Source organism: Fusarium sambucinum, chromosome I, assembly GCF_050947815.1.
Source record: "Fusarium sambucinum isolate potato_lamoka chromosome I, whole genome shotgun sequence".
NCBI classification, from domain to species: Eukaryota; Fungi; Ascomycota; class Sordariomycetes; order Hypocreales; family Nectriaceae; genus Fusarium; species Fusarium sambucinum.
In genome coordinates, this window is record NC_139294.1 from 2,574,856 (window position 1) to 2,600,020 (window position 25,165).

The window sequence follows — 25,165 nt, forward strand, 5'->3', positions numbered from 1 at the left end:
CTGATTCGCAATTAGCTCTCAGTGCAGGCTTTATACTTGTGCATGAGTTACGAACCAACATCCAACCCGGTCGCCAGAACAGGATCTACTTGCAGGAACACAAGCTGTGATAACTGTGGAAAGACATCCGAAATATTTGTCACTGGTATCGCAGTTGAATTCTCTTGATAACAAAGGGCCACATGCCCATTCTACCCAATCTAAAAGCCAAAGCAGGCTATCTTACTATAGTTTCATCATAGGATACTAATATGAGTGTATTCCCATAGAGTCGTACCTGCCTGCTGTGGGTACTTGAAGAAACCACATTCTTCAGTAAATTGTCTGCCATAAATAGCATCTCGCTCATCTATCGCTATCAATGTAGTCACCATAGGGACAGCATAACCAGGCCCAGGAGGACCAGCAGGGTGAGTCTTCATACTCTCAGCCATCTTTTTGATGAGTGGTTTTGGAGTTTGAAGAACGAGAAAGGCCGAAATTTATTTGAGGAGTACTCCAGCTCTTAAGAGGAGAGCAGAGGACCAGACAAACACTACATGGATCAGGCTCTGCCTTCTATGGCGTCTTTGCCAAGGCATACTTCGAAGAAAACAATCCAATGGTTGATATCAAACCTCAGTCTGGTTCTATTTTCGCATACAAGTATGCATGTATGTCGTATGTAGTAACGCTCCTTAGACAAGGTCCTTGGCAGCTGAACACCCTTCATGTTAGTTCCCGTAACGAGGCTTCCTCTATTAAATTAGAATCCTGTCTTCACCAATTTGGCGTTCTTGGCAGTGCAGTATTTCAGACGGTTGAGATAGCCTAACGATATCAGGCTGGGGAAAAGTAGATATTCGGAAAGCTCACTATCACAAGGCACCACGGCCTGATATAAAGGAAGCACAGTTAACATACAGACTTGCCACACTTCCCGGATGGTTTAGTAACATACCCATACCATATATAACATCGGTGAATGACCGGATATGAGAAGTATCAAATAAAAGGTAACCAATTACCTTATTCTGTTGGTTCTTTATATAATCAGTTAACCCAATTGGTTGTTTCGTTCATGTTACTGGTGCATGCCCATGGCAGGACGTTGCCGTGACCTCCGATCTCGGCGACGAACCCAGCTTGGAGCTTCTCCTCACAGTTATTTCTAGCAACGCAATATCAGATATAAATACGCGACAAGTCCGACATTCTTTTCCAATTCAATAAGGGGTTCCACTCATCAAGTACTTAATCACAATCATGGCTGAACAGAAAGATAGATGGTCTACTAATGTTTGTCATCCTTGCCCTTTGGATAACGCCGCTTGACACTTACACGGATGGACTTTAGGCGTACCAACACTCGGCTTCTTTTGTACCCAAACTTGCAACAAAAGTCGTATCATGGTTAGACTTACAAAAGGATGACGTCCTTCTTGATATTGGGTGTGGCGGTATGTACATGGGTTCACAAAACAGGGCTGCGGAGCAGTTGGGCTGATTGTCTAGATGGTATATTGAATGCCGAGTTTGCCAAGATCCTCTCACAGGGAGCAGGGTCAATGCACGGTATTGACAGTTCAGCATCCATGATTGGGGCTGCCCAGAACTTGTGTAAGGATCACAAAAATTCGACCTTTGAAGGTGAGGTTTCTAAGACCACTACCTTTTTTCCTAGCTTACCTATTGATTCACTATGTAGTTCTGGATGCTACACAGCTCGTCTCGAAGCTGGAGCTTCAGAAAGGATATTTCAACAAAGCCTTTTCCAATGCAGCTATGCACTGGATTCTATGCCCGGAAGAGACTCGCGCCCAATTCTTCGACGGAGTCTATGCTGCGCTGGCCCCTGGCGGCACATTCGCCTTTGAGATGGGCGGCCTGGGCAACGTTTCTGAAATGCGTGCGGCGATTCTAAGTGCTGTAGTTCGCCGAGTGGGTTTGGAAAAGGCTCTGGCAGCAGATCCCTGGTTCTTCCCGGATGAAACATGGATCACGAGTGCCCTTGAAGCGGCGGGTTTTAAAGTTGAGCGGGCAGAGCGCGAGTGGCGACCAACACCTGCTGACAAGGGCGGTGTTGAAGGTTGGGTTAGGCTGATGGGAAGTCAACTACTCGATGCAGTGACTGATGAGAAAGATAGAGAGGAGGCAGCGCAGGAATGTTCAAACGTGCTGAGAGAAGTGTGTCGCAGTCCTGCTGGAGGAGAGACCATCTCCTATGTTAGACTAAGAGCCATAGCTCACAAGCCTGAGTAACGCCATGAAAAGACAGCATATTCATTGGCATGCTTAGGATTGATAGAATAACTGCAAACATGCAGTATCAATACATCATCTTTAGAATCAGCGAGTCAACCCTTGTTCCAAGACCCATTCACTGACATAAAGCAATAACATTTGGAGCATCAATACTACCCTGTAGCGACTCTGATTAGTCATTTCTTGAATCGAAGGTTCCAGGTTCCTTTGCGTCAGCGCACTCAGCAGCAACTGCCTAATTGCATTTGCTTCAGGGGCAACAAAACATAATCTAGTCACCTGCCATTTGACGTAGATTAATAGTGAGGAAACCGATGGCCATGTTTCTTTATTGTATCAAATAAGAAGTTCACATCGGGGTTTTGGTAACGACGTCATCTTCATAACCTAGACCCTTGACATACATAGCTTACCCACCTACACCCTAAACCATCGTGAACACACCCCACGTTTCACCAGCAAGGTCACTAACAATACCATGTCGGAACACGATTCCCTTGTTTTATTGTATAGCCACTTGGCCAAGTTTCCCAGGGCAAGCGAAGCATTGCAAACCTTGAAAAAGGTGGCTTCCATCGTGAAACCAATTATGCGAGCCCGTAACTGGAAAGTTCGACAGTTGGCCGAGTTCTATCCCGAGCAGCACAATCTCCTAGGTAGGTTTCATGGCGAATCTTTCGAGCGAATATCATGTTAAATGCAATTAACAGGTCTCAATGTGAACCGCGGAGCCAAGATATGTCTTCGCTTACGGCATGCTGGAGATCGCAACCAGTTCATGCCCATCGAAAACGTTGTAGATACTATGCTCCATGAGTTGTCTCACATTGTTCATGGTCCTCACGATGCCAAGTTCCACGCTCTTTGGGATCAGCTTCGAGACGAACATGAAGGTCTTGTTCTCAAAGGCTACACCGGCGAGGGCTTCCTCTCCGAGGGACGACGCCTCGGAGGGTCGAGGATACCACCCCTCGAGGCTCGTAGACTGGCTAGAGAAGCTGCAGAAAAACGTCGATCACGTCCCGGTACTGGGTCAGGCAAGCGTTTGGGGGGATCTGCCCCACGTCCAGGCGAAGACATTCGAAGGGTTATTGCTGATGCTGCTGAGCGGCGAAGCAGCACTCTCAAGGGTTGTGGCACGGACAAGCTGAGCGAAACCCAGATTCGGAACATCTCTGATTCTGCTACAAAGAACGGTTTTCGAACGCAGGCCGAAGAAGATGAGGCTAATGATGCAGCCATTGCCCAAGCACTGTGGGAACTGGTACAAGAAGACAAATCAGTCAAGTACGGCAGCTCTTATATCCCGCCAACAGCCGACAACCCTACTGGGAACGGCGGTGGATCAGTAATTCCAAATGGGAGACTTAGTCGTAGTTTAGAGAGGTCTAGAGAGCCTGAGAGTTGGACGTGCGACACTTGCACTCTGCGCAACCCTGGCAATTACCTCTGTTGCGACGCTTGTGGGATGGAGCGGTCCGCAAGGCCAGGGACACAAGCGGTTAACAATAACCGCCGATCCAAATCGCCGGTTTCTGAAAGACAACCTGCTATCGTTGACTTGACCCAGAGTCCGCCACGAGATCGGCGACGACCCTCTGTTATGACATCGCAGAAATCGAAACCACCAAGTGTAGCACAAGGAACCGCATATTCAGGACCTCAAGTGTGGGAGTGTAGCTTTTGCGGGATGGAAATGCAAAAGCAGTGGTGGACTTGCTCAGCATGCGGGAAAATGAAGGATAATTCACGATAGTTAGTCACAGAGAATCGCATAGATTTTCGTCAATGAGAGGATGGGAAACTTTGTGGGCGAATCAATGCTTGGACCCCTGATTCTTGTTTCTTGGTTTTGTTGATCAAAAATATGACTTCATTGATGCGGTGCTGGACGATTTGTACAGGCTCACCTTTCGACGATGGCTTGGCTTCCAATCATGAAGTGGACTTTTTTCCGAAGCGAAGGAACAAGGTGCAGGGATCAACCAAGATCGTGCCCTGAGAATCGCAAGAAATATGACGTTAAAGAGACTTTTGCAGGATCCGGAAAAGCGCCGATTAGAATTGGAGATGATCTGCAAGGCGGGCTTGGACGCCATGTGCCTCCGAACAGGACCCTAGCAGAGCCCGGTGGGTTGGAGACAAGAAAGAGTCGGTTGAAACAACAGGTGATGGAAGGGTTGACGCTTAAAGCGGCTGCTGAAGACCGAGGGGTCAAGACAGCTTGCAGTCCTAAATTTGAGATCAATTGGCCCTACATAAGGACGGATCTCAAGATACGGTTGTGATTCGAACTTCTGAGAGAGCAAAAAACTTGAGATCTTTGACTCAGGGTGCAGAAAACAAGTAGTCTAACATACGTACCCAAAGTGACCGAGTTATGTTTCTCTGACCTAGATTCGTGACTAGTAAAACTGCACAGGAACCTTTTCGTCAAATTGATTCTGGGGGTCTAGATATCTCTAGGATCAATTCTAGACCGCCCTGCATCACCACAAATAGACAGAAGCATGCAGCTAACTGTTCGGAATGCATTCGTCGGAAGAATTTGTGCATTGTGCCACGCATCGTAACGCACGTCGAGCTGTCAGCTTCGCACCTCAGAGTGCGATAGGCACAGTAAGACTTTCTGTTACAGTCACAGTGATAGTGGACTGATTGGTCAAGTCGTCGTTATAGAATGTATTGTAGTAAGGTCCTGGACAGAATGCAGACGCCTATTGAAGGGCAAACGAGTTAGCTTAGCACAACGTGTGAACCCCATGTTGTATGGACCGATTGCTCTTCTGACTAGCCCATATGTTTGATTCATTCAACGTTAAAACGCAAATGTGTCTGCGTGCCTGAAAGCCCGCTCGCCTTATTCGTCGGCTCCCACGATCTCCTGTGTCGTGCATCGACGGGTGGGTACTTTATACGCTTGGTACAGGGCCAGATGGGGATGCGAGTGTAACTGCAACCACATCAAGTCAGATAGTGTATGTGCTACATACTGCACTGTAACAAAGCTTCTCGACGGATCCTTGCCAGCATCACACGATGCCACGCATTGACAGAGACACGTTGGTGAGGCGGTGATACCAGAATGAATTGAAAGCCCAACATTCTCTCGTGCAAAACAACAATCTCAAAAGCTTGGTTCAGTTGGGTATCGGTAAGGTACTGCTGTGTGTAAGTTACCTTTTAGTCCCATTATGCCTTTTAGTTCCAGATCAAGCACTACATCTTCTGATAGGGCGAGCAACCTAAGGCTGGTTGCTGGAGGATTAGGGCATGTTTGTCATGCGCTATGCCGCAATGGTTAATTCGTAAATCTCATGATGGATTTTGGGTTTTCTGCGTGAATTCCCATTCGACAACGGGCGCGAAAATGAGGAACGGTTGGGTAACTTTCGCGGCTCCAACGTTGTCGAACGGATGAGACGGGTTAATAGAATCCGATAAGAGCAGGATCCCTTCGTTTACTGGCATGCCCTGGTTGCGGGGATCGATATTATCCATTCCCATGGGATGGCCCTGTCTCCACGAACGGTACCTATAGTTAGACAAGGCCAGACCGCCCTATTCTTGTGTCTAAATCGGTATTTTACACGCATTTGCATTGAATTTGGGCACAAGCGTTGGAGTAACTGGCCCAATCTGAACATAGGTATCAAGCCTCGAGCATTGTCCGACCACCTTCGGCTTTGAGCAGGCAAGTGTTCTGTCCGGCCTTGGCTTGTGCTCATTTTCACATAAGGCTGGTGTTGTCCCGTGCTGCAGGAGCAAGCTAGGTGGTAGCAGAAAACTTAAGACACATAAGCTAACGACACAGGAAATAAACAGCCCAGGAGCAAGTATAAGATGACATAAAATGACTGAATAATTTCGTCTCTTGGGCAAGTCAGGCCAATTTTTCCGGGACCCCGAGGATCGGTTCGACTTGCGACAGACTTGGCAAGTAAGAATGGGGCCGCCTCCCATGCTGATGCTGATGCTGGTGAGCTTTGGGACGCCAGAGCTAACTTAGCGTGCGATTCTGGGCTCTCGTAGATTTGGTCTCTATAGTATGACCAGGTGTCTCGACGCAAGATTGTGGGAATTCGAATGGGTTTGGGTCTCAGTCAGGCTCAGTAAAATGCAACAGCAATTCATGCCGTGTTTGTGTTGATGTTGATGGACAGAAGTTCGGAAAGAGGCTTCTCTCTTGTCTGTTCACCGCAGGAATCAAGGCTTGCAACTGGATCCATGTCGTTTCTCCCTTAGTACTGTATCGTGCTTGCCGTATCGTGCTTGAGATCGGCATTTCATGAACAAGGTAGGGTGGGTCCGGCTGTGGAGGCGATCCCGACCCTGAACGAGGCCGCGGCCCTCCTAGAGGTGAAGAGCCGGCTACGACTGCCCCACTCACGAGCACTTTAAAGTGGAAAGAACCTCCACTCCCCACCCGCCCTGCCCTGCCCCCCTTCCAGCGCCTTGCAGAAGGTCTGCAGTGATGCTGGGCGTCAATCCCTCCAAGACCATTCGTGATGGAGAGAGCTCTACCAACGAATGGAACCCCTCCCGCTGGACCGTACGTACTTTGTAGGCAAGATCAGTACTAATGTTAGGTACCTCTTGCCAACCGTACCTGTATGTACCGTAGGTGTTATACAAAGGCAGAGACACCCCCAGAGCAGTGCCATCAGGAAAGTGTGTCAATTCAGGGTCCTAGGTTGCTGGTCCTTGCCTGCCTCGGGTGTCGACTTTCTGACAGGACTGAAAATCAATACCTATTCCTTTCAAATTCAGTTGCACAAAAATAAAGCTTGTCTTTTTCTCTTCTCACCCTTCCTTTGTTCTGTCTCTCGGATACCTGTGGCTGCATTAGCATCTGGTCCAACCTCCCTACAATATTTCATCCCGTCTCACCCTGAGAGCGATCATCACTCTCCCGACTCTACGATCTACACTTTGTCCGAGACGCCTTTCTTACTCGTCCATACTGAGTCGGACTAATATCCCAGAGATCTGGTCCAGCAACAACACCTACAACGATTTCAGCCCATTCGCAGTCTCCCCAACTGTAGCTCTTCTCTTGTTCATGACAAGCCGACCAAACCGTCTCGACACACCCTTCAAAGTCTAATCCCGTCTCCGTCGACGCTGCACCCAGAGAAGCTAGATCCTGGGCCACGCATTGCCCGACCTTTACGGCATTTTTCCCCCTCTGCGCCATGCCAATTCCCAGTCAACCGTCACTTGTCGATTCATAGTACATCAACTCCACTGACTACCTGCATTCGCCTCGCCTTGACGAGGTCGAGACCGACGGCGCCCTGGCCATTCTTTTGCCTCAAGCCATTGTAATCACAACTTGCAACTTTCAATACTCACTCTTTGACTGTACAGCCGTCGCGACGTATTAACGATTTGTTCATAAATCAAGTCGCTCTGAAAGGCGTTCAATCTCCATGCCTTATAACGCAGCACCGACATGAGCCCTCCTGCACAACCTCGTGACAGCAGCCAAACCCGAGCTGTTAGGCTCGCTGGAGCTGTCCACGATGCTGGCTTCCCATTGAACCGCTCCGAACCTCATCATAACCATATTCAAGCTCCTGTTCCAACCGCATTTGATCATGCGCGACCGAGAGCTACCTTTGACCTAGTGAACGATGTTAAAAGCCAAGATGCTACTCCGCGACCGTTCACCGGAGGACGTTTCCTCAGGGACTTGGGTGATACCTCCCGCTCACCTACACAGAGTCCTTTCCGCTTGACAATGCCAAGCATGTCTCCTGGCCAGCTCGCATTTTCGGCTATGCAATACCTACCTGTACCAACCATGGTTCTCAATAATCTGAAAACGGTTGTCTTGGCAAACGAAGCCATGGGTCGAATGTTGGGGATTATTACAGAAGATTCGGAAGATGACGACGCTCTCCCTACTATCGAAAACCTACGGGGCCAGACACTTTCCCAGGTCGGTGTTGATATTCTTCAAGACGGACAGCCTGTATGGGCAACATGGGAGGCATTCCTCGATTCTCAAGTGGAGGAAATGGGCGTGCGAACCGCAGCAAAAGATTCGCGGCGGCCTTCCCAGTCCGGAGACGATGCAACACCCACCACGAGCACAATGCCTATCCCTGATAGGCGCCCAAGTCCGGCCTCTCGCAAGCCTCAGGATTCTGTGGTTGAGGTTGTGATTACACGTAAAGGTGCCAACAAACCAAAGCTTGACAATCTCTTCAACCCTAAAGAAACCGACACCCAAATCTATGCCAAAATGATCATCACTATATGGGAGCTCGAAGACCATCAGATCTTCTTCACACTTACCTTTACCAGCACAGAATCCCCACCGTCAACCCTTCACAACCATAAAAGAGTAGTTGCGAGACCGAGTATTCTTGAAGCTGCCGAGCGCAAATCCATCACCCACTCGAATCCACCTTCAGTTGCGTCAAGTCGAGATTCTAACTCGCCTTCGTTTCACAGCCCAGGAATCGTCACTATGTCCTCCAGCCCTTTCCCGCCGATGGGCCCACCGTCTGCGGCGACTCACTCAAGCACACCATCACTTCTGCAAAAAATGTTGCTGATAAAGGACGCCCTTCTGAACAATACTCAAATGCCTATTCTTGCGATGTGGAAGGATGGCAGTGTCACATTCCCAAACACTGCGGCCCGGAAGCTCTTTGAGAAAGAGGCACCGCTTGACACGTCTCTAAATGGGTTCGAACTCATGCAATACTGGCATATTTACAACGAGGATTTTTCAGGGCGTCTTGAAACTGAAGAAACGCCTATATGCAAGCTGCTAAAGACTGAGATGCCTTTCACTGGATTTAGAGTCGGCATGTATGATGAGAACAGAAGCAGGCGAGTATATGATATACTAGGTGAGGCAATCCGTGACGATTCCACAGGTGAGTTTCTTGCAGGTGTCGTCACAGGACGCGATGTCACGGTCATGACGGAGGAAATCACGCAGATCAAGGAGCGAGATGAGGAAAGGTTCAAGTTAATTTGTGATACCATGCCTCAGCTGGTTTGGACGGCGACACCCGATGGCCTGGTCGACTTCTGGAACACGCGGTTCTACTCTTATACCGGCTTATCCCCAGAGGACAGCCTTGGCAAATCATGGGTGAATGCTTTCCACCCGGACGATTTGCCCGAGGCTGAAAAGAGATGGAAACACTCGCTTGAAACGGGTGACAGTTACGTGACGGAATATCGTTGCCAAAGTAAAGAGGGCGAATGGCGTTGGTATCTCGGTCGAGCGCTGCCTCAGCGTAACAAAGAAACTGGAAAGGTCGAGAAGTGGTTTGGTATGTGTTTCCACTCACTAACTGAGGATTGACATGTAAACTCACAATGCACTGTAGGAACCTGCACAGATGTCCACGAGAGCATCCAGACAAAGATGGCTATGAAACGTACCCGACAGCAGCTTCTCAGCGTTATTGCCCACTCCCATGTGACAATTTTCACCGTCGACCCGAACCGAAGAGTTACGATGCTAGAAGGCGCCTTGATATGGAACAATACCCACGAGGAGAGCCATGATGGAACAAGATGGTTCGTTGGTGAGGACATGTACACCGTGTTCAATCGCTTGACTGCACAACTGGCAGACGGGGAACGCCCAGAGTTTCTCGAACCTATCGAGTTACTTCTTGATGGCAAAGCTACCGAAGATGTCAAGGAACACGGCATTGGTAAGACCTGAGTGCCCAGTGAGAGCCTGAAATGACCCGCTAACCTGAAGAAGATGATCGTTGGTACCGCACTCGTTTCCTTACGATGGTTGGGAAAAGGGTACAGGAAGGAGATTCCCGGCACAACACATACGTGGAAGGAGTTATTGGCGTTATAATGGATGTGACTGAGTTGAAGATCCGCGAAAAAGCACTGGAGAAACAATCAAAAGAAAAGCGAAAGGCGATGGCAAACGAAGCAGCCGCCAAGGAAGCTAACAGGCTGAAGAGTCAGTTCCTCGCCAACATGTCCCACGAAATTCGAACACCGATCACAGGAGTATTGGGAATGGCTGAGCTACTGATGGGAATGGAGTTGGACCAGGAACAGCAAGAATATGTCGAAAACATTCAGAGCTCAGCGACCTCTCTCCTCACCGTTATTAACGATATCCTAGACTTTTCCAAGGTAGAGTCTGGACGATTGGATATCGAAGAGGTGCAATTTTCCTTGTCGCATATCGTCAAGGAAGTAGGCAGGATGTTGCAGTTCGCCGTTGAACGAAAGAACCTCGACTTTCAATCAGACGTTGACGATGGAATTGAAAATGACCTGGTCGTTATCGGAGATCCTGGCCGTGTACGGCAGATTCTCACCAATCTCCTCACAAACAGTATAAAATTCACGAATCAAGGATACGTCAGATTCTCGGTTGTTGCCGAGAAGGAGACATCAGAAACTATTGAAGTCAAATTCACTGTGGAGGATTCAGGTATCGGTATTCAGGATGATGTTCGCAAGAAATTGTTCCAGCCTTTCAGCCAAGGCGACGCCTCGACTGCCCGGAGATTTGGTGGCACTGGATTAGGCCTGACAATTTGCAAGAATCTTCTGGATCTCATGCATGGTCGTATTACACTGGAGTCGAAGGTTGGTGTTGGAACTCGTGCCACCTTTTGGGTTCCTTTCAACAAGCCAAGCGGCCCGGCAGAAGCTGGTCTTGCCAACGCTGGTGCTATCCCTGATCGGCTTCAATCCGAATTGAGCTTGTCTTGCAACAGCTCGGAATATGACCAGATAATTGGCACCCCTCCAGTATTTGAAGGAATCCAGGGAAACAATTCAGGATCTCGCCGTACTCGTTTCGGCATAACGTCAACTTCGAGCCCTGATCAAGAACTTCCGTCATCCGAGAGAGCCAAGATTCATGTGTTGGTGGTCGAGGACAAGTGAGTTATATATAAATCCATATGATACAACTTAGCTAACTAGCCGCAGCCCTATCAATCAGAAGATTGCTACCAAAACGATTGGCAGGCTTGGGTTCCAGGTAACAGCTGCTTGGAACGGCAAAGAAGCTCTGGAATACCTTGCCGGTGTTCAGAAGGGTATCAATCAGAAGCCAGATATTATACTTATGGATGTACAGATGCCCATCATTGATGGCTACAAGTGCACTCACCTTTTGAGACATCATATGCCGTACAAGCCCCTGGTCCAAGATGTGCCAATTGTGGCCATGACAGCATCGGCAATTCAGGGCGATCGCGAAAAGTGTACTAAAGCTGGCATGGATGATTACTTGGCCAAGCCGGTTCGGGGCGTAATCCTGGAAAAGATGCTTATACGATGGTGCCATGCACGCCGTCGAGTACCAACAGCACCGGATCCCTCCGCTTCAGACTGTTCGGAGATGAGTGAGCATTGTGACAACGCCGATATTCCTAATGTTGGAATTGACGACGACGAGGACGCGCCACGTGGACTCGATGATTTCAATGGCAGCCCTATCACGCCTCGCCCGTTAACGACTAATGGGTATCAGAATGAGCCGTCTCCTTTTGATTCTACAGAGCTATCACTTCAAGTTCGGCGTCAAGAAGGAGAGACAGAGTGGTCTAACAAGCTCCAAGAAACAAAACTCATCGACGCGGCAGGTGGACCATCGAGCTACCGCAGGAATTCATATCATGAACTACAGACAGGGGACTCGTTGACGGAGGAGAATGTCAACAAACTAAGGAGCGAGAATCAGTCGACAACACGCCGATAAGTGTATGGAGCCACTAGTGATACTCAGGAGCCACCGACCGATCGGTTCAGCAGACCCAAATATGAAGACACTTTATATTCGATCGTCGATCTATCCTCCCCCGACGGGGACATTTATTCCCACATGTACAGATCCCTTTAGCGTGGAAACATCCTTTTCTTTCTTTTACCTCTTCTTTCGGCTACGGCATTTGCGACAAAAAAGCGTACATGCATCAATACAGACGGTGGGAATGGCGTTGAAACGGGTTGCCGCTCACATTTTCGTGTGCGGAAGAACTGCGGCAGAGCATAAAAGGGACCAAACGTTGACTTGTCTTTTTTATTCCTTAGTGCGTGTTTGGTCTTTGGGCAATTATAGACGGTGTCCATCACTCTGGCAAAAACGGAAGCGGGGTTTTTTTTCTTTTCTTCGCCTATGGGAGAAACATATATTCTATCGCAGGCTGGGGAAACATTTTATTTGCAAAAAAGGCAAGGAATGAGGGATTGTGTTTTGATAACGACGCGGTAGGAATGATGAATAATGGGATTGATGGATGATATACCTTTATTTTATTTTAATTTTGACCAAGTATTTGAAATATTGAAAGATGCTATAAAGGACGAATTTCGCCCTGGTAACCCAATCACTCCTCGCTCGCTATGTCCTTGTAATAGAAAGGCATCATATTGATGCTTTGCTTTTTCCCTCAATCGTGAGTATGGTGAAACATGCATGTTTTTACTGACGTATGTCGTCGATTAATGCCCAACAAGAACAACTCGGCTTGTTACCTATTCATTGTGGCCTGGATCTGAATTAGACCTCGGTCTCGATTCCAGGCTGCTTAGTTCGGTGCTCAAAGACGCTAGAAGCTTTGTCTCCAACACGTTCAAACTTGCCCTTGATCCACTTTGCTGTACGCGGGGCCTAGATTCATCTGTTAGTTCCACTCTTGTACTTTGGTGGTGTTGAAGTTGCATGAGTTGTCTAGAAGAGGGAGGGGCGGGAAATAGAGCCATGGGAAACACGTGGAATCGTATGAAATGGGGGGTCGGGAGCTTACCTTCCACTGCATTAGGCCCCGATGCTGGCGATGTAGCCGCTTGTCTCGACGACGGTAGTCCCGCAACTGGTCTATAGGGCCTTGCTTTTGTGAGCTGCTACCATTAGGAACACTGGGCTCCTGCTCATCGTCGTCCTCTGTATCCGAGGAGCTTGAACTGGAGTCAGAATTGCTGCCTATAGAACCTGAACGGTAACGACGGCCAGATTGCTCATCATCATCGTCAGACCCTACAATGCCAGCCTTCCTCTCCTGGCTGCCTACTTCGAGATTATCGTGGGCCATTTCGATCACTTCCACAACATTCTTGAGATTCGGGTCGCGACTCGCCCATCGAGAATGGGCACTTCCCTGTTTATGTGTTAACAAAATTTCGTCTTCCATCTTTTGCGATGTTGAAAGGGGACATACCAAACCGGACCAATATGTAAGTTTCAATTTAATCGTGCCCAGTCTCTCGCCACAGTCTTCCAAGCAGCAAGACGTGGCACGCTGGAAATCGCCCTTCCAAATCGGCAATTCCAACTCTGTCTCTTCCTCGTCAACAATATCCTTTAGCCACAAAACAGCAAAGGCAGCAGTGTCTTCTCCAAAGAAGCCCTTCTCTCGGAAAGCAATGGACATGCAGCTGCTGTATCTCGAGGCGACGGCCAAAGCAAGTGATTTACCTCGCTTTGACTTCCAGGTGACTGTTGCTTGATTCTCCTCGTTGTCATCCGTGTACATTTTCGCACTGCTGATGCTGGTTCGGAATTTGAGTTTGGATGAACGAAGATCCTTGGGACAGTCCACAACTGTGGCAGTAGGATTTACTTCAACAGTACCGTACTGCCACCCCAAAAGGTTTTTTGGGGCCTGGAGTTGAACACTGCGAAATACCATGGAGATACGAACACGTCCAAAACCAACACCACCAGTCAAAGGCCAGAAACCCATAACCTGCGAACGTTCACGGAATACTTCTGCAAGTGGGAGATGAATGATACCCAGCAGAGGGTCGTCCTCCTTCAAACGAGCGTCACGGACGGTAACAAAAACTTCTGCATCCTGCCAATCACGAATAAATCTTTCACAACCAGCATTGTAGAAAGGTTTGGCGTTCTGAGGTTTGGTTCTTGTCTTGAAGATCTTGCGATGATTGAGTATGACAGTGCAGTATGCGCTTGGCAAACCTTCACCGGTTTCCTCTTCGTCAGTCGCTTCGGCATCGTTTGAAGCCTTGCGCTTATTGAGTCGCTCCAACTCGAGTCCTGTGATGTTGTGGACTTGGATACTGAGTATCCCGCTCGGATGACCTTCAGGAGGGGGCGCTGAAATGATCATGGCGTCTTGTTCGGCCTTAAGTTCCTGGGCTACCTGCTGCTCAAGTTCGCTAGCGTCTCGCTCCTTCTTGCCCTCCTTAAACATTGTCTCGCGGAGCTTACGCTCGCTCGATTCTCTGACATTTTCCCTAAGTTGATCCATGTTTTGGATTTCGGGATTGTGAGTCTGTTTCTCGAACTGGCATTGCTGAATCCTGGTCTTGGAGTAATAACCGACACTCCATTCCAATTTCCCTGGCATGTCATCGCCCGACTTCAAAGCTCTGAAGCCATCTTCCCTGTGCCACATCTTTCCGTTGGATCGATCGTCCTTCATCAGCTCCTTCACCGGTATTTCAATCCGGCCAAGGTCGTCATCCGCAGTTAGTCTATCGGAGTCCCATAGTTGTATACGCAGTCTTTCGTCGATATTGAGTTCTTGCGGCGACACAAGTACAAAGCAGGTCTCGTCCCAGTAAGGCTCCATTTCGTTCTCCAAAACTCGGGTTGACCACATCACCTTGCCAAACTTGGCCCAACCGACTGAAACGTAGCCATCGGAGCTTCCATCCTTGATGAGTGGAATACCAGAGTCGCCCATTTTAAAGTCGTAGCCACGCTTGATGTTGACCACCAACACACCCACTGCGTTGGTGTCTTTCTTAAAATCGTCGCCAGCAAGCATGTCTTTCAGATCGAGTGTTAGGCTCTTGGGCGCAACGTACTCAGCCATGGCGGCGTCGACAGAGGATTGAACAAAGTTGCTAATAAACGGAACATCCATAATATTGATGGCGTGCTTGCTCAGGGGTACACAGCTCACGTTGACCTTTGGCTGGCCGAGGAACGTAAGCGTGCACAAGGCGAAGAAAGGAGGGTCAGGAGTTAGTTGGAGTCGCACACGCATGGTGCCAATAATTCCTTGGAGGTCGACCCAGACCGGGACCTTGATGTTGCCCGGAAGATAGAAGGCAAGATACAAGTGCATGTCCTTGGTTCTCTCCTTGAGGGACTTGGATGACGATCGTGTGCGGTAGGCAAATGCTACTTCAAGGTTGACAAAATCTCCTTCCTCGGCCTCCATACCATCCTGAACAGAAACACCGCTATCGCTGTTCTCGTCGTCTTTCTCTTGGGTATCATTTTCACTCTGTTCTTGAGTCATGAGCTGCCCATCTTCGCCAACTGCTCGGGCTGCGGCTCCAGTAGGGAGCCATCGGACACCAAGAATGCGGACAGACTCGCTTCCTTGACCGATGTCGTCAACACTAACCATCCGAACAAACTTGGGAAGCGAGGCTTGCATGACATCTTCCAAGGTGTCTGCGAGGCTAGCAAAGAGATCGGGGTTGATAAGTGGCCACACAGAGCCGATCAAAGAGTTGAGCCAAACAGTTGTCTCGGTATCGTTCTGTTTGGAGGCCTTTACAATACCCCTTCGGTGGGCATCCCAGACTTCGTCATGGAAGATGTTGTTTACCTTGTTGGAGATCCATTCTCGAACAGATACAACAAGGAACCAGATGGCACCAACACTGGCCGCAGCCAACGCCAACCAGAGAGAACCCCCTACAAAAAAGGAGCTGACCTTTTCACCTTGCAATAGCCCTTCTCGCAAAAGTCTTTCGAAAGCGAATGCGCTGGAAACAATTATCGCAACGCCAGTAAGGCCAAACGTAACGCCACGCTTGTTGATGGCTGCGAGTTCAAGACGGAGGGCATCGAAATCCGGCGGGGGAAACAAGTCGCCCATGGCGTCGTGACTTTGCTGAACCTCTCGCTGCTCGTGACCAAGCTGCTCCTCCGACTTTGACTTATTTCCTGCGCCAGTCGCTGTTCTCTGTGTCGTACCAAAAGGAGGGTCATTCACGCCTACATTTTCGAGGGCGTCATCGGTAAAATCGTGAATGGTGACGGGGAGATGTGTGACAGGGTCGGTGACTTCTCGCTCTGCCCTCTCTCGTTTGCTCTTTTTGAGCTCCTTCCTTCTCTGTTTGGGATCCGATGCATAGGCATCAACCTGTGAAGTGTCTTGCATTCCTTCATTTTCTTGCTTGTCGTTATCTTCCTTCTTTTCCTCTATATCATCCTCACGGGTCTTGACTGATTCCAAGTTGGCTCCAGCGTCTTCCCTTGACTTTTGATGTAGTTGGTAGTCGTCATTGGATTCGGAATAATCTCCAGCTTTTGGTGAAGAACCCTGCCTGTCTTCGGCTGCATCTTGACGAGCAGTTCTTTCTTCACGATACTTGGAGATAGTAGGAATAGGGTGTTTGGCGCTGTATGGGGTAGTGAAGCGACGATGCTCTTCGGCGTCATCTCTTCCAGACATGATGGGTCGCTCTCACGGAAATATAATTGGAACAGTAACGACAGATTAACAATAGTGCAAGGACAAGAAATTGGCGACTGGGTATTCTCTGGGCGTTTCAAAGCTTAGTTTCGATGCAGAAGAAGAAGAAATTAAGATATTATTAGGTGAATACGTAGAAAGGTAAGTGTCATGACATTAAGACAGGGTAAGTAAGTACTGCCTGCTAGTTGAGAGGCTGTTTGGTACTACGTCATCGGCTAGCAAAGGACCTTGCCGATATTTCCATCTTGGCGTTGCCATTGAGTGGAAATAAATAGATCCCAATGGCGTACAAGCAAGTATTCTTTGGTAATCTTGAGCTTGGCGAGTCAATGCCTGGTAATAGAAAATCTAGGTTTGGCATGAGCTTGACGTTGATAAAACTCCAATTCAGCACATTTTTAGAAGCTAACTGTGCCACCAGCCTAAGAGGCGTTAGCTGCCCGAGTTAGTGTGTTTATTGTCTTATCTATCAGCTACCTACTATGATAAATAGATGCCTGTGAGTTTATTTATATATCCGAATGTTTCAGAAGAAAGAAAGAAAGAAAGAATAGACTCAGTTGCCATCTGACATGACCGTCCCCTTCCGTCTCGACTTTGTAATATGTGCTTGATCACACAGACTTGCGCACAGAAGTCAGGCCATTCTTGGCATACGCAAACGCGTCAACGTGCGGGGAGTTTGCTACGTATGTGCGCAAGCAAGCACTAAATGGTGGGGTATCGAGATCGCCAGCCTTGATGGAATTTGTCAATGTTTTAATGAAAAAGCTTGTAGCTGACTGCTACTGTGTAGACTCAATCATGCTTGTAAAAGCAGGTTTTTCGCTTGATGTAATATCAGTCAGACCATACAAGACAGTTCCCTAGTACAATGACCCGTTGTCTGCAGCGATGAAACACTACTGACGATGCAGCCTTGATATTTAGTTGCATTGGACAGTTCTTAGCCGTCATTGCGGCTGTTAATTCGGGTTTGTGCTAGTGTTGGGCTGCTTATTACCGAGCACACAACATTGAGTGTCTTGTACTCGTGGGCAACTAAGCAAGCCTCACCACGACCCACTTGACTGAGTCTGAGATAGAAGGTTATTAATAACGAACAGATGTTAGGCGGGCCATGATACAGTAAAAAGGTCGGATCAGACCTCGTTTACTCAGTTAGGACATGGTAAAACGCAAACTTCTTGATCTGATTTCAACAAGACTTGGCAAACAATAACCACCAGCACCATATGGATTGAGATACGAAATACACAAGAACAGGCAAAGATAGGCTCTTGTGAAGTAGGCTCAGACTATAGTCCGACGCGACCAAGAGATCCGTAGCCATCCCGAGGTTAGCTTCAGGTAATACTGTTGCAGCTAGTGATAATGGAAAACGTTGGACAAACATAGTTGCACAGGACGGATAGTTTTCTCGCTCTCTAACTAATAAAAATTGAGCCTCGAGAAAAAGATGGAGTGCCAGCCAAGCTTTGTGCAATGTGACTTGCAACGTATAGGCGGTCTGCTTACAGTGGACCACTAAGCTTTCTGCGACATTAGCACAATTCTTGGCTTTGATTTCGAAACTGTGGCCGAGAAACCTTGGAGAAAATGAAGAGTCGAATGACAGTCATTCGATTTTGGTGTGAATTGATACAGCTTCATCACCGTAACGAGGTGTAGCCGTCCATGACCTGCATGCATAAATGTTAAATAGAGTCGCTTAATTATCTGCTGATTCCGAAAGTCTGGTTGTCTTTAGAGAACCATCATGCCAGAAGGATCGGTTAGTCAAAATTAGCGCCGTCACAGTGCAGTTGAAAGAGTTGGTCAAGGCACATCGTTGGCTACATCAAGAGTGTTTTAAGCGCCGGGGCAGTAGCTTGGAGACTATCACAGGCCTAACCCTAGGCGCCTCTTTAGGTCCCTGAGCCGGTGAATGGTCCAACAAAGCGTTGGTGGCTTTAACGTGCAGTGATCCAAATTTGGGCAGCCAGTCAGACGTCGCAAAACCATAATGCCCAGGCCTCTAATAGGCGCCCGGAATATGCAACTATTTTGGAAGGGCATACCTAACTACAGATAGAGTTGAGCTGTTCATATCTAGGTAGTAAAACCAACATGGTCCCCCAGTTGTTTCTTCTTTTTGTCCTTTCCAAATCTGTATTCTATACTGTAGATTATCTATCTATTTGACTCGATTTGATCTGAACCTATTCTGCGACAGTTAACCTCCTTGTTCCGACACAAACTATATCGCAATAGCAGAAAAATACCCTGGCCCTCCCCCCCGCGAAACACTTGGAGTATCCGCATCCAGGGGACCCTTCTCACGGCAACTGTCTCATAAGAACCAGGCATAACATAATAGCAGCGAACGAAACTGCTGCTATCCCCCCCCTCGTCTGTAACGTTTCAACTTCCGCTGGTTTATTCATACCATCTCGGCATCCACCTCTTCCGTACTCGATCTGGCAATTCAATACCTCCTGGCAGGACGCATTATACCTCTTTAGACAAGGCTGTTGAGTCGTGTTACATCAGACTTCGGATTACGGATCCTCCTTCCTACTCGATTCAAGTCTTGGCTTGGACTCAACTTCTCTCTTCAACAACCGTTTATGAACTCAATCTCTCTCGCGATCTCATCCGAACTTTTCTCATCCTTCTTTTTCTTGGGTCGCTCTTGTCACTCAGCGTCCTCGTTAACACTCCCTCCACTGGCTCATCAGCCACGACTTTCGCTTCCTTTTGCTGCTGGATCAGTGTCTTCATCTTTCTCTTAAAAGGGTTGGTTTATAAAATAATTAACTCGTTTTCTTTACTACTACTCTTTCCTCAAACGAGAGGTATACCAACAGTAGTCCTGTCGCCGGCCGACTTCGACTCTCTTAATTCTACAACGACACAAAACCGCAAACATGGGTTCGCAACTCGGTTTCGTCGAATTAATAAAGAAGCAGTTTGTACCCGGCAAACTTCTTTACCACTTTCTCTTTTGGACGTTTCACTGGGGTATCTTTGCCTATGGATGGTGAGTTGGCAATAATCTTTCAAATCAAAGCGATCTCATCACTAATCAGCTCTTGTCAAGGTGGAAGCAAGCTGTAGACGCCAGACTCGCAGGTCTAAACACACTTAAATTTTCAGTATGGATCTCGCGAGGTGCCGGTTTAGTTCTCAGTGTCGACTGCATGCTTATTCTCCTCCCCGTATGCCGAACCGTCATGCGATGGGTTCGACCCAAGATTCGCTTCCTCCCTCTCGACGAGAATCTTTGGATGCATCGCCAGCTCGCCTACTCCATGCTTCTCTTCACCTGTCTTCACACAGGCGCTCACTACGTCAACTTTTACAACGTCGAGATTACTCAGATTCGACCTGTCTCGGCTCTTCAGATTCACTATGCCCAGCCTGGTGGTATCACTGGTCATATCATGCTTCTGTGCATGCTGCTCATGTTCACCAGCGCCCATGCTCGCATCCGTCAACAATCGTTTGAGACTTTTTGGTACACTCACCATCTCTTCATTCCTTTCTTCCTCGGTCTCTACACCCACACAGTCGGATGTTTCGTGCGTGATACTGCCGAGGCCATCTCACCATTTGCTGGCGATGAGTTCTGGGAGCACTGCATTGGTTATCTTGGATGGCGATGGGAGCTCTGGACTGGTGGTGCCTACCTCCTCGAGCGTCTCTGGCGTGAGGTTCGCGCTCGCCGATCTACAAAGATCACTCGAGTTGTCCGTCACCCATACGACGTGGTAGAGATTCAGTTCAACAAGCCATCTTTCAAGTACAAGGCTGGTCAGTGGCTCTTCCTTCAAGTGCCTTCGCTGTCCAAGTACCAGTGGCACCCTTTTACTATCACTTCATGCCCCTTTGACCCTTACGTGTCAGTTCACGTTCGCCAGGTTGGTGACTTTACCCGAGAGCTCGGTGATGCCCTCGGTGCCGGTGCTGCTCAGGCCAAGCTTTACGACGATGTTGATCCCATGGGCATGTACGAGGTTGCTCTTCAGAACGGTGACCAGATGCCTGCTCTCCGAATCGATGGACCTTACGGTGCTCCTGCTGAGGATGTTTTCGAGAACGAAATCGCTGTGCTTATCGGTACTGGTATTGGTGTCACTCCTTGGGCCGCTATTCTCAAGAACATCTGGCATCTCCGCAACTCTCCTAACCCTCCTCGCCGTCTCCGACGAGTCGAGTTTATCTGGGTTTGTAAGGATACCGGTTCATTCGAGTGGTTCCAAACCCTGCTGTCATCTCTTGAAGAGCAGTCCAACGAAGCAGCACGTATGCCTGGCAGCACAGGAGTTGAGTTCCTCAAGATCCACACCTATCTCACACAGAAGCTGGATATCGACACTGCTCAGAACATTGTCCTCAACAGTGTCGGCTCTCAGATGGACCCCCTGACAGAACTACAATCACGAACCAACTTTGGCCGACCTGACTTCCCCCGTCTATTCACAACCATGCGAAACGGTATCTTGGACCGCACATACCTCAATGGTTTAGAGTCGCACATCCGCACAACAGTTGGTGTTTATTTCTGTGGCCCTTCAGCTGCTGGTAAGCTCCATACTAAACACATACTATTCGAGAATCTATGCTAACAATGTTTTCAGCTCGTGATATTAAAGTTGCATGCAAAGCAGCAACCGTTCCCGACGTCGAGTTCCGTTTCTGGAAGGAGCACTTCTAAGCTTGCGATCGTTTTGATTACTTTCTTTTTAATTCCAGGATACCATCAAATATAGTAAATTCTGCGTACAAGCACAAGCCTGCTGGATAGTGAAGCGATAAATGCTGAACGATAATGATGTGATTAAAAATTACTTACTGGTGGCATTAACTTGCAAAATCTTCTCTAACACGTAAAAACCTGGTGCTGTCTAAATTGTATGATCGTCCTGTTTCGAGTATTGATTCCGGTAGGCCAAGTATCATAACTGAACTCCAGACACGGCCCGGTTTATAGGCTTGGCTTAAGCGGCAATAATACCACTGATATATACAAGGTAGGGTTATATTTTGTGGGCTATGTCCATAAAGAATAATATGGTATACTGTTTATAGCTAGCCAATATCTGCCTCTTGGCACACCCTAGTAATTGTTTCAATTTCCGCCTTTGTTGTTTCCCTGCTTAATAAACATAGAACTGTTGTGTAAGTGGCAAGGTTTCTGCAGGCGCTGCCTCGCAAATTTCCCCATCAGCTTCAACAGTATAACTTTCAGGATCAACACGCATCTTAGGCTTGATATCGTTATGCCGCATATCACTCTTGCCAATAGACCGACAGGCGCGGACAGCCTCGACACGACTGCGCAGGCCATATGAGGCAATGGCACCCGTTTCAATGGATGCGGATGAGACGAAGAGAATGCTTGTAGAAGCGCAGTGGGGTGAGAACATGGGTCGAGCAATAATGGGCTGGACTGTTGGAATAGAGGCGTTGGGATCACCCTGATGATGTTAGTAGTGTAAACAGCAATATTCAAAGGGGGGAGAAATCATGTACCATCTGAGCATATGCAATATGTCCGCCCTTAAGGACATAGCTAGGCTTCGTACCAAACCATGCAGGATCCCACAGAACCAAATCTGCAAACTTTCCAACCTCGATGCTTCCTATAACATGTCCAAAGCCCTGAGCAATGGCTGGGTTAATAGTGTACTTGCTCACGTAACGCTTAACTCGTGCGTTATCGGCTCCTGTGCCCTCGTCTTCGGGCAACCAACCCCTCTGGACCTTATTCTTGTGCGCTGTATTCCACGTCCTCAGAATAACCTCCCCACAGCGCCCCATTGCCTGCGAGTCAGAGCTCATCATGCTGATAGCGCCCTTGTCGTGTAGCACATCTTCGGCGGCGATGGTCTCGGCGCGGATGCGGCTTTCAGCAAAGGCCACGTCTTCAGGAATATTCTTGGACAAGTGATGGCAAACCATAAGCATATCGAGATGCTCGTCCAGAGTGTTGCGTGTAAATGGTCTTGTAGGGTTGGTGGACGATGGGAGCACGTTCTCATGCTCTACTACAGAGATGATATCTGGCGCATGGCCACCTCCAGCACCTTCAGTATGGTAGGTGTGGATAGTGCGTCCTTTCATTGCAGCGATAGTAGACTCAACAAAGCCAGACTCATTGAGCGTGTCTGTGTGAATAAGACACTGGATATCAAACTCATCGCAAACACTAAGACAGGCGTCTATAGCCGCTGGCGTACAACCCCAATCTTCGTGCAACTTGAGACCACATGCGCCAGCATTGACCTGATCACGTAGTCCCTCGGGAGAGCTGTCGTTACCTTTAGCTGTGATACCAATGTTGATGGGAAGTTGATCGCATGCTTGAAGCATTGTACGCATATAGTGAGCGCCAGGGGTACAAGTCGTTGCGTTTGTTCCAGCACTATCAATATTGTGAGTTTCTGAGACGATGTGGCATGAGGGGATATTGGACTGACCTGGGGCCTGTACCACCGCCAAGCATGGTGGTTACACCAGACGCAAGTGCTTCAGGTACTTGCTGTGGGCAGATAAAGTGAATATGTGAGTCAATCGCACCAGTGGTGACGATCTTTCCCTCACCCGCAACGACATCGGTGCAGCTGCCGACAACCATTCCTTCTGTTACGCCATCCATAACGTCTGGGTTGCCTGCTTTTCCGATACCCACAATCATACCCTCCTTGACTCCAATGTCTGCCTTATAGATACCTGTCCAGTCCACGATAAGGGCGTTTGTCACTACAAGATCGAGGGTCTCGGCATCTGTTCGTCCGGTCGCCTGACCCATTCCCTCGCGCAGCGTCTTTCCGCCGCCAAACTTGCACTCGTCACCGTAGATGGTCTCGTCCCGTTCAACCTTGATCCAGAGATCTGTGCTGCCAAGTCGAACAAGATCGCCAGTCGTAGGGCCAAACATTGTCACGTACGAGGCGTGGTCCATCTGGAAGGCGTTAATATGGGCCATATCCCCTGCGGGGTGTGACTTGTGAGCATATCCAGCTTCTTGTAGTCGGGCAAGGATCTCATCGGCGCGAGAGAGGTCGACGACACCCGATGCAAGATTGTTACCACCGCGAATCACACGGTTACCGCCAATCTCAACCAGAGTGACAGTCTTGGTGTCTCCAGGTTCGAACCTCACCGATGTTCCAGCTGGGATATCGAGGCGGTATCCATATGAGCGAATACGGTCAAACTCGAGCTGCGGGTTGGTCTCGATAAAGTGGTAATGAGACCCAACTTGAATAGGCCTGTCTCCAGTACTCGTCACTTGAAGGCGAATTCTCTTTCTTCCCTCGTTGAGAGTAATCTTTTTGGTCTTGACAGGTATCACCACACCGGGTTGCTTATCGAGTTGGTACTCTTCAGCAGCTGCCATGGGGAATATACTATTATCTGGAACGGGAAGAAAGCTCCCGTAGAGAGCCCTGCGTAAGTCTCCATCGTCTGAGCTGATGGGATTATGGACCGTGACAAGGTATGTTCCAGATGGAAAGGTGCCCTCGACTTGAATCTCATGGAGGGTGGCGCAGACTGACGGCATAACATGACGGCGTCCCAGCATGGTCGCGCCCAGCGCCATCAAATCAGATACAGTATGGTTTCCATCTCTGATGAGTTCATGGAGGTTATTGGCGATGAGAGCCTATGATTTTATCGTGTTAGTCGCGGTACGGCACAGCAATATTGCCATTGGCTTTATATATCTCAACACGGCTCGATATTTAGATACTTACCACAGACTCTGAGTGATTCAACTTGACGCCTCTCGCCAAACGTCTTTGTGCAAGTACTCCCAGCTGAGATATAACTAGCTTGTCGATCTATAAAGCGCGTTAGAGTGCTGATACTTGTCTGTAGTAGTCGCAACAACCCTGCTACGGCCATGTCTCCAACCAACGACATGGCTCAACAAACTGGGTCTCTCAAGCTTGGCGAATGAAAACGAACCTCTTTAGGTACCAGATGCATCTTTGCGATATTAAACTCTTTTTTCGACTTATCGACGACAGATTAAAGAGATCAAGAAGATGAAAGGGAGGATGGGGCTTGAATTAGTAGCATGGCAGCTTTCTCGGCACGGAATAGCCGCATCAAGGTAGCCTGGCTTGAGTTTCCGCCCATGACTTATTCGGCCGTATCTGCCTTAGTCCCCTGTAGCTTGAGATAACGGACTTCCTGGGGTCGGCTTCGTTGATAAGTAGAGGACGGTCGATTGGTCGCGTATCTGCGCCCGCCGTTGACAGGGATTTACATCATTAAATAGACCAGACTTAGACTACTATTGGCTCTGAACTTATCAGTTGTGTACGCTGTTATACATATTCGATAACGCTTCAAAGAATCTATTTAATTGGTTTTTAGACGACAAAAGCTCACAAACGATCAATCGGTCGCTCTACTTCGCACACAGTCTTGGGCAAATGTTGGTGGTACGCCATTCAACTTCATTACCAATGGATCCTTCAATTTGAAATTATAGTCAT

General features: G+C 48.4%; 7 protein-coding genes across 7 annotated transcripts; 4 read left to right on the top strand and 3 right to left on the bottom strand.

Annotated features, from left to right (window-relative positions):
• Window positions 1-47: 47 nt before the first annotated feature.
• FSST1_003555 (uncharacterized protein) lies at window positions 48-434 on the bottom strand (the record flags this gene model as incomplete). Its single annotated transcript, XM_083229645.1, has 2 exons — window positions 48-85; window positions 248-434. 2 exons carry the CDS (start codon window positions 432-434, stop codon window positions 48-50), a joined length of 225 nt encoding a protein of 74 aa, XP_083086985.1.
• An 811-nt stretch (window positions 435-1,245) lies between these two features.
• FSST1_003556 (S-adenosyl-L-methionine-dependent methyltransferase) lies at window positions 1,246-2,241 on the top strand (the record flags this gene model as incomplete). Its single annotated transcript, XM_083229646.1, has 4 exons — window positions 1,246-1,278; window positions 1,337-1,439; window positions 1,495-1,629; window positions 1,688-2,241. The coding sequence occupies 4 exons, from the start codon at window positions 1,246-1,248 to the stop codon at window positions 2,239-2,241; spliced, it is 825 nt and encodes a 274-aa protein (XP_083086986.1).
• A 481-nt stretch (window positions 2,242-2,722) lies between these two features.
• FSST1_003557 (WLM domain-containing protein) lies at window positions 2,723-4,000 on the top strand (the record flags this gene model as incomplete). The annotated part of the gene is made up of 2 exons (XM_083229647.1): window positions 2,723-2,900; window positions 2,955-4,000. 2 exons carry the CDS (start codon window positions 2,723-2,725, stop codon window positions 3,998-4,000), a joined length of 1,224 nt encoding a protein of 407 aa, XP_083086987.1.
• A 3,699-nt stretch (window positions 4,001-7,699) lies between these two features.
• FSST1_003558 (uncharacterized protein) lies at window positions 7,700-11,965 on the top strand (the record flags this gene model as incomplete). Its single annotated transcript, XM_083229648.1, has 4 exons — window positions 7,700-9,542; window positions 9,600-9,932; window positions 9,986-11,141; window positions 11,191-11,965. The coding sequence occupies 4 exons, from the start codon at window positions 7,700-7,702 to the stop codon at window positions 11,963-11,965; spliced, it is 4,107 nt and encodes a 1,368-aa protein (XP_083086988.1).
• Window positions 11,966-12,766: 801 nt separating this feature from the next.
• On the bottom strand, window positions 12,767-16,646 carry FSST1_003559 (SMP domain-containing protein; the record flags this gene model as incomplete). Its single annotated transcript, XM_083229649.1, has 3 exons — window positions 12,767-12,877; window positions 13,014-13,364; window positions 13,425-16,646. 3 exons carry the CDS (start codon window positions 16,644-16,646, stop codon window positions 12,767-12,769), a joined length of 3,684 nt encoding a protein of 1,227 aa, XP_083086989.1.
• A 2,933-nt stretch (window positions 16,647-19,579) lies between these two features.
• On the top strand, window positions 19,580-21,369 carry FSST1_003560 (ferric reductase NAD binding domain-containing protein; the record flags this gene model as incomplete). Its single annotated transcript, XM_083229651.1, has 3 exons — window positions 19,580-19,692; window positions 19,753-21,236; window positions 21,293-21,369. The coding sequence occupies 3 exons, from the start codon at window positions 19,580-19,582 to the stop codon at window positions 21,367-21,369; spliced, it is 1,674 nt and encodes a 557-aa protein (XP_083086990.1).
• Window positions 21,370-21,811: 442 nt separating this feature from the next.
• On the bottom strand, window positions 21,812-24,650 carry FSST1_003561 (uncharacterized protein; the record flags this gene model as incomplete). The annotated part of the gene is made up of 5 exons (XM_083229652.1): window positions 21,812-22,132; window positions 22,188-23,079; window positions 23,135-24,324; window positions 24,416-24,502; window positions 24,630-24,650. The coding sequence occupies 5 exons, from the start codon at window positions 24,648-24,650 to the stop codon at window positions 21,812-21,814; spliced, it is 2,511 nt and encodes an 836-aa protein (XP_083086991.1).
• Between the last annotated feature and the right edge of the window lie 515 nt (window positions 24,651-25,165).